The sequence below is a fragment of the Notothenia coriiceps genome, unplaced genomic scaffold (assembly GCF_000735185.1).
Source record: "Notothenia coriiceps isolate Sejong01 unplaced genomic scaffold, NC01 NC01_scaffold00028093, whole genome shotgun sequence".
Taxonomy (NCBI): domain Eukaryota; kingdom Metazoa; phylum Chordata; class Actinopteri; order Perciformes; family Nototheniidae; genus Notothenia; species Notothenia coriiceps.
Genome location: NW_011360794.1, coordinates 18,712 through 26,300, shown reverse-complemented (window position 1 = coordinate 26,300; position 7,589 = coordinate 18,712). Strand labels below are relative to the sequence as shown.

Genomic DNA, 7,589 nt, shown 5'->3' with positions numbered 1-7,589 from the left:
TTCTTATAATTCCCTCTGCCGAATGTCCCATTTAAACTGGATCCTCTCCTGCTGATGTTCAGGTGTATATCAGTATGTAGTGTCTCTACTTTAAAGAGTCCTCTCCTGCTGATGTTCAGGTGTATATCAGTATGTAGTGTCTCTACTTTAAAGAGTCCTCTCCTGCTGATGTTCAGGTGTATATCAGTATGTAGTGTCTCTACTTTAAAGAGTCCTCTCCTGCTGATGTTCAGGTGTATATCAGTATGTAGTGTCTCTACTTTAAAGAGTCCTCTCCTGCTGATGTTCAGGTGTATATCAGTATGTAGTGTCTCTACTTTAAAGAGTCCTCTCCTGCTGATGTTCAGGTGTATATCAGTATGTAGTGTCTCTACTTTAAAGAGTCCTCTCCTGCTGATGTTCAGGTGTATATCAGTATGTAGTGTCTCTACTTTAAAGAGTCCTCTCAGCTGATGTCAGGTGTATATCAGTAGGTAGTGTCTCTACTTTAAAGAGTCCTCTCCTGCTGATGCTCAGGTGTATATCAGTATGTAGTGTCTCTACTTTAAAGTTAGCTTCAATATTCAAATCAACTCTTTATTTGTCTCTACTTGTGCTCTTATAACTTAATTCTCTGATCACTTCTCCAGGGCTCAAACTTCCACATTTCCCGCAGAGAGAGACATGGGAATGTGTTTAAGACCCACCTTCTCGGGAAACCCGTGGTCCGAGTGACGGGAGCAGAAAACATCCGGAAGATTCTCCTGGGAGAACACAGTCTGGTCTGCACTCAGTGGCCTCAGAGCACCCGCATCATCCTGGGGCCCAACACACTGGTGAACTCCATCGGAGACCTGCACAAGAGGAAGAGGAAGGTAAAGAGAACCCCATGTATGTCTCTTTGGGGTGGCAGGGGCTCAGTCTGTAGGGACTTGGACTTTGGGCCAAAGGACCAACACATTACGGAGTGTGGACTGATACTGGAGAGCAGCCAGTTCACCTCCTGGGCCACTTCTGAGGTGCCCTTGAGCAAGGCACTTAACCCCCAACTGTTCCCCAGTGCCTCTCCGCTCTGGACCTCTCAATGCATGTGCAATTTATAACTGTGTGTATGTGTGTATGTGTATGTACCTATATAAGAAGCATGTATACTAAAAACAGAGTGGAAAACTGAAGTGGTTTTCCACCCACCCGTTCCCCCTCCTCAGCAAGTATTTACAGAAAGGTGTTGCCTGTCATGCTGTAACGTTGTTTGATATCCCTCTGTCGACCCTTTCCAGATCCTGGCTAAAGTGTTTAGCCGCGGCGCTCTGGAGTCCTACCTTCCTCGGCTGCAGGAAGTCGTGAAGTCTGAAATCGCCAAATGGTGCTCGGAGCCGGGATCCGTCGACGTCTACAGCGCCGCCAAATCTCTGACTTTCCGGATCGCCGTCCGGATCCTTCTGGGTCTGAAGATGGAGGAGGAGCGGATCGTTTACCTGGCGCAGATCTTCGAGCAGCTGATGAACAACCTGTTCTCTCTGCCTGTCGACGCTCCACTCAGCGGGCTGCGTAAGGTGAGAGGGAACCTGGGACTTTCTAGTTGTTTTATGACTTATAATATATATGTATGTTGCATTGTGGGAGGAGCCTGCAGTTCGTATGACATTAATATCTCTACATTGAATCTAATTATAACGCTTCCGGGTTGTTTCCTGTTCAGGGCATCAAAGCCAGAGAGATCTTGCACGCCAACATGCAGAAAATCATCGAGGAGAAGATGGCGCGGCATCAGGCGGAGGAGGAATTTCAAGACGCCTTCGACTACATGCTGTCCAGCGCTAAGGAGCTCGGACAGCAGATCAGCATCCAGGAGCTCAAGGTACCAACACGACTCTCAATCAATGTCTGGAAGTCCTTGCAAGCCTCAAAGTCTGTTAATATGCCGATAAAGACGTAGTAACGGCCCGTCCACACACAGGCATGAAAAAAAACTTGAAAAATCTTGAAGCTGGGCGTGTCTGAAGCTTGGCGATTTTTTGCGAACAACGCGACCAACAACCAATCACATGAATCTCCCGCCCCCGACATACAAAGCAATAGCAATGTTAAAACGAAGTAAACTGGATATAAACTCTCCAAACAGGCGAAAAACCTACCAGTTTCACCAGCTGTCTCTGCCACCTCCCTCCATGCCTGGTTCCTCCGGTTTGTATCCCGGTAAATAGTTCTGGTCGTAAAGAACCGGGTGATTTGCTACCGTAATTTCTCGTTTGGAATATGAGGAAATGAACTGCGGTCTGGCTCTCCCAGCTTGCACGCGGTTTGATTGGCTAGCGCTTGTACTGGCGGGATTTGCATACACGGGATTTGATGGGCTGATGCCAGCTTCGAAAGCATCGGGAGCATCAAAAGTTGAACATTGCTCAACTTTTGATGCTCACGATGCTTGCAAAGCCATGCTCCGCTCCCCACAATGCAGTTCGGCGAAGAATAAAAATCTTCTACGTCACCCCATTCAAGTGAATGGGCGAAGCTTTGAAAGATTTTTTTTTCAAGCCTGTGTGTGGACGGGCCGTAAGGCTGCAGTCAGATTAAAGATTAAAATACGAGGTCATCATGAAGCTGATATTGTGAAGCCTCATAAAAACACTAAATACAAGTCTTTAAAGTACTTTATTTATTTAAAAACAAATCTCTTGGAGGGTTAAGGGTCTTTCGCTCAGAGATGTATTATCTGAGATATTTCTGCAATGCACGTTGTGAACCAATTCTTCGAGCTCTCGGCTCTAAAAACCCGCCACAGAAGCATGGTTGTTCCAAAGTGATGTCACTATGTTCTGGATGTAAACAAAGGAGTCCAATGGAGGCGTTTCAGGCAGGGGCTGTGGGGGAACAAAGGGATTTTTAGCCTTTGCAGACCATTCACACACACACAATGTAAATACTGCTATATTTTAAAATATTTTTGACTGTTATTATAATTTTCTTAAAATAGTTTCCTATCTGTGTTTTTAATTTGTGTTTTATTTGTATGTATGCACCACGACACCAAGTCAAATTCCTCGTACGTGTCAACTTACATATATATATAGAAATTGTATTCATTGGGATAAACCCCTTGAGATGCACCATCTCGTTTTCAAGGGGGTCCCGACAATTACCTTACATTACCTTGTAATATATCTGATTCTGATTCTGATTCACAAACCTCTAGAACATAAACACACAAAGCACAATGGGGACTCTCTAAGATGAAATGATCTAACTAAGTCTCTCCACTTTTCTCCTGGCAGGAAACCGCAGTAGAGTTGATCTTCGCGGCTCACTCCACCACCGCCAGCGCCTCCACGTCTTTAATCCTGCAGCTTCTTCGCCACCCGATGGTAGTGGAAAGAGCCCGAGTGGAGCTGGAGGCTGAGGGACTCGGATACGAAACATTCAGTCCACCTGGGGTCAGGACGGAGAAAGAAGAAGAAGCTTCGGAAACCAGCGGGCTGCTGAGCTGTCAGAACCTCGGGGACGGTTCCCCTCAGTCTCACATCCCGTTCCTGAGCCTGGATAAACTGAGTCAGCTTCGGTACATGGACTGTGTCGTCAAAGAGGTTCTCCGCTTCCTGCCTCCGGTCTCTGGAGGATACCGCACGGCCCTGCAGACGTTCGAATTAGACGTGAGTTCAACTCTTGCAGGACATTGTATTCCATCAATGTTATTGTGTTTGTCTTTAAGCATGATCTCATTACTATGAGCTATAGCTGCCAAAAAAATCAGAGAGAAATGTCAAAATCTGAGAAAAAGGTCAAAATCTGAGGAGAAAATAAATAAATAAAGTAAAACTAAAATCTAGATCAAAATCTGAGAAAAGTAAAAATCTGAAAAAAAAGCATATGAGGAACATTTGAAAACCAATAATAAAAAAAGTCCGAGAAAAAATTCAAAATACAACAAAAGTCAAAATCCATACAGAAAAAATCTAAGAAAACATTGAGAGACAAAATCAATAACAAAGAAATCTGAGAAAAAAAATTATCTCAGAAAAATCTCAAACTCTAAAACCTTTTTTCGTCCACCTAAAATGATTCCACTCCTCACGTTACAGGGCTACCAGATCCCCAAAGGCTGGAGTGTGATGTACAGCATCAGAGACACCCACGACGAAAAAGACAGAATCTGAAAAAATAGTCAAAATCAATAAAACGCAAAAATCAAAAAGTCAAATCTCAGAAAAAAAGTCAAAAAAAAAAAAAAAAGCCTAAATAAAAAAAAGTCAAAATCTGAGAAAAAAACTAAAGCTGCGAAAAAAGTCAAAATCTAAAACTTTTTTTCGTCCACTGAAAATGATTTCTCTCCTCACGTCCCAGGGATACCAGATCCCCAAAGGCTGGAGTGTGATGTACAGCATCAGAGACACCCACGAGACGGCCGCGGCCTTCCAGAGCCCCGAGATGTTCGACCCGGATCGGTTCGGCCCGGACCGGCAGGAGAGTAAATCTAACCGCTTCAGCTACGTGCCGTTCGGAGGCGGCGTTCGGAGCTGCGTGGGGAAAGAGCTGGCTCAGATCATCCTAAAAACTCTGGCTGTGGAGCTGATCGGGACCTGCAAATGGACTCTGGCCACGGAGAGCTTCCCCAAAATGCAGACAGTGCCGATCGTGCATCCGGTCAACGGGCTGCACGTGAACTTCACTTACAACCAACCGCTCTAGATCACTCCAGATTGACAATAACGTTGACTTGGACTGACTTTGACTCCACTCCCAACACCAAGAGGAGAGACTCTTCTGGAAAAACCTACCAAGGAGGTACGATGGTGCACTGAGGGAGCAGACCAGGCCAACACGGACATGAAGAAGGGGTTCATGTCATCATCTCTGCAGGGGTTGGGTCCAAACCTTCAACAAACACTTCCTGTCGTAGCACACGTTTATTTTTAGCCACCTGATGCATATTTAAGTTATTCTTTTCCTGGCATGTCTTTGAACAGAAGCTCTGGGTTTGCTTTGAGGAAGCGCCCGCTGAATGGACTGCAAGCACACGTCTCTTCAGAGATGAATCACAAAATGAAAAGGGTCTGGGCTCAATAGGTCATATTCATCTGGAAAGCCAAATTGACCTATTTTGTTGAGTCAGACCCTTCACTCAGCTTTGGGGTTTTCACATTTTGTTTACCTCTTGTCCTCTCTTATCTCGTCCACAAGGCGCCTTTTTTCAATTGATTCCAAAAAGAAAAGAGGGCTTGCCTTCTACAGAAAAATGTATTCAATGAATCGCTGGTAGCTGCTGCCAGAGAAAGGCGCTATGTGGACACGGGCTGAATAATTGATATCATTTCTGTGCTGAATCAGACGGTATTTCACTCCACTTATACTCACAAACATGCAGCCGGTAAAAGTCTTCCACTCCAGGGACTTCATCTCCAATTTACAGGCATTAAAACCAGTCATGCTCTTTATATTTGTACATATCTCATAACCTGAATTCCCTTTGAGCAAGGCACTGGATGTCTGCCAGCTCAATGGACTACACTCAATAGAATTAATCTGATTAAAGTCAGAACACTATTGGAGAATATTTCCAGACCCTCGCTGAACACATGCAACCTCCCAAGCATTCAAACTGTTCTGTTTTCTGAACATGAATGTAGTATATATCCTCAACAGTGCTATTATGTGTGTATCAAATGAAGTAGCATTCTGAATAAGCTGTATTTAAAATGCAGATGTATCACTTATGGTGTACTTTTACTCTGTAATAATATTTGCGTGTGTAAGTATGAATAGATAACTAACCTGTAATGTCCATAACACTTTGTTTCACTGCTAGATATATTTCACTGTGTAGAGAAGCATATATAGAGAGTAAAGTTATTATTATTTTTATTATTATTGGTCTAAATTTAGGACTGTTCTGTCTAATAGACGCTGTGAAATCTGAACGTACGGATGGATTTGTGGAAGGAGATAGCACTTTCTCCGCTTTAAGGAGTCTGTATATAAGTGTATGCATTCATGAGTGTCTGTGATGTAGCTGCTGTAAGTGGATGTAAAGAGTAAAGTAGAAGAACAAAATCAACGACTGTCTTATAATGCTTTCAACAAGGGTGACCAACATGTCTGATAACATTACTTTGTGTTGTGAGGTAAGTACACAAAGTACACAAAAAGGGGCGTTTTATCCCGCTTATTACATGTACTAAATATACCACGGACATAACTACAAATATTAATTCAAAATTATTGTATTTTTAAACTGGTGTTGTCCACAGCTGACGTTAAGTGACCGGGACTTCTTTCTGTGAGTTTTGATATAACCCTTGATCCTTCTTAGCAACGGTCTGTTATCCTTAGCAACGGTCTACTCTCCTTAGCAACAGTCTGCTCTCCTTAGAAACAGTCTGTTAGTGAAATATAGCAGACCTCTAGAATTTCCGAATTAACCAGTCATAATAGAGTACTCAACTAAACCGTGTAATATTAATAATCATCACTTTATTGATGTAAAAAGTAGCTACAGTAGAAACTACAAGTGTCAAATAAATGTAGAGGAGCAAAACGTTTAATATTTATTTGGAGTGGAGAAGAATTATATAGTAGCAGGAAATGGAAATATATATGGTAAGTACAAGTACCGCTGCATGTAATGCATATTGAGTGGGTAACTTGTTTGTTTGTTTGTTCACACCATCTAAAGCGGCCTTGGGTCCCTTGAAAGGTGCTATAATAAATGTAATCTAGTATTATTATTATTAGTGTTACTATAATATAGTACAATAAGTACTTTAACAATAGTAGAAGTATCCACAGTATTTATAGTCAGTGTAGAGCGACCCTACTTCACATGATGACCTCATTAGGCGACACTGACTGTCACTGCTGAGGTCACCAGCATCTCCAAATCTGAATTCTGAGAAAAAAATTCTAAATATGAGAGAAAATAAGTCATAATCCGAGAGAAACATAGTCAAAAACTGAGAAAGAAATAATAAAATTCTGAATTCTGAGAAAAAAGTTAAAATCTGGTAAAAAACAAAAGTCAAAATCTGAGAAAGAGGTAAAATCTGAATTCTGAGAAAAAAAGTTAAAATCTGAATTCTGAGAGAGTGTAGAAGGACCTTCCCATGTTGACCTCATTAGCCGCCACTCACTGTCACTGTGAGGTCATCTCCAGCCTCCACCTGACCGCCTTCATTCACAGGCGCAGAATGGAGCTGTGTGGCAGAAAATGAATGGGCCACAAACAGCCCGGCCTGATTATGTCCGCTGCCGAGGAAACTCTGCCAGGGTCGTTATCTGAAGGCCGCTCAGTCACTGGGAACAGGGCAACGTTTTGAACCAGAGTTCAGCGCGGAGCCACCGGCTGCAGGGGTCAGCGAGCGGTCAGCTGCTGGGAGGGAGCATGGGAACCACAGAGGGGGACGCAAGACAACGCGACACCAGATAACCGTCACTGCTGTGCATTTTACAAGCGAAGCAAGGATAAAACGAGTGTAAAAACCTCGTTTTATCCTTGCTTCAGGCTAGAGTTTGAATTCAGTTAGTATTTTTCTAAAAGTTCAGTAAGCATAACCCTGGATGATTTTGATTGTTGGTGTTGACAGAGGAGAGCTAAAGACCCAAATAGACAAAGTTAC

At 43.1% G+C, this 7,589-nt stretch overlaps 1 protein-coding gene across 1 annotated transcript; it reads left to right on the top strand.

Annotated features, from left to right (window-relative positions):
• Positions 1-620: 620 nt before the first annotated feature.
• On the top strand, positions 621-6,001 carry cyp26c1 (cytochrome P450, family 26, subfamily C, polypeptide 1; the record flags this gene model as incomplete). Its single annotated transcript, XM_010785614.1, has 5 exons — positions 621-854; positions 1,260-1,535; positions 1,682-1,840; positions 3,255-3,629; positions 4,321-6,001. Coding segments are annotated over 5 exons (1,389 nt in total), but the record flags the coding sequence as incomplete, so codon positions are not given.
• Between the last annotated feature and the right edge of the window lie 1,588 nt (positions 6,002-7,589).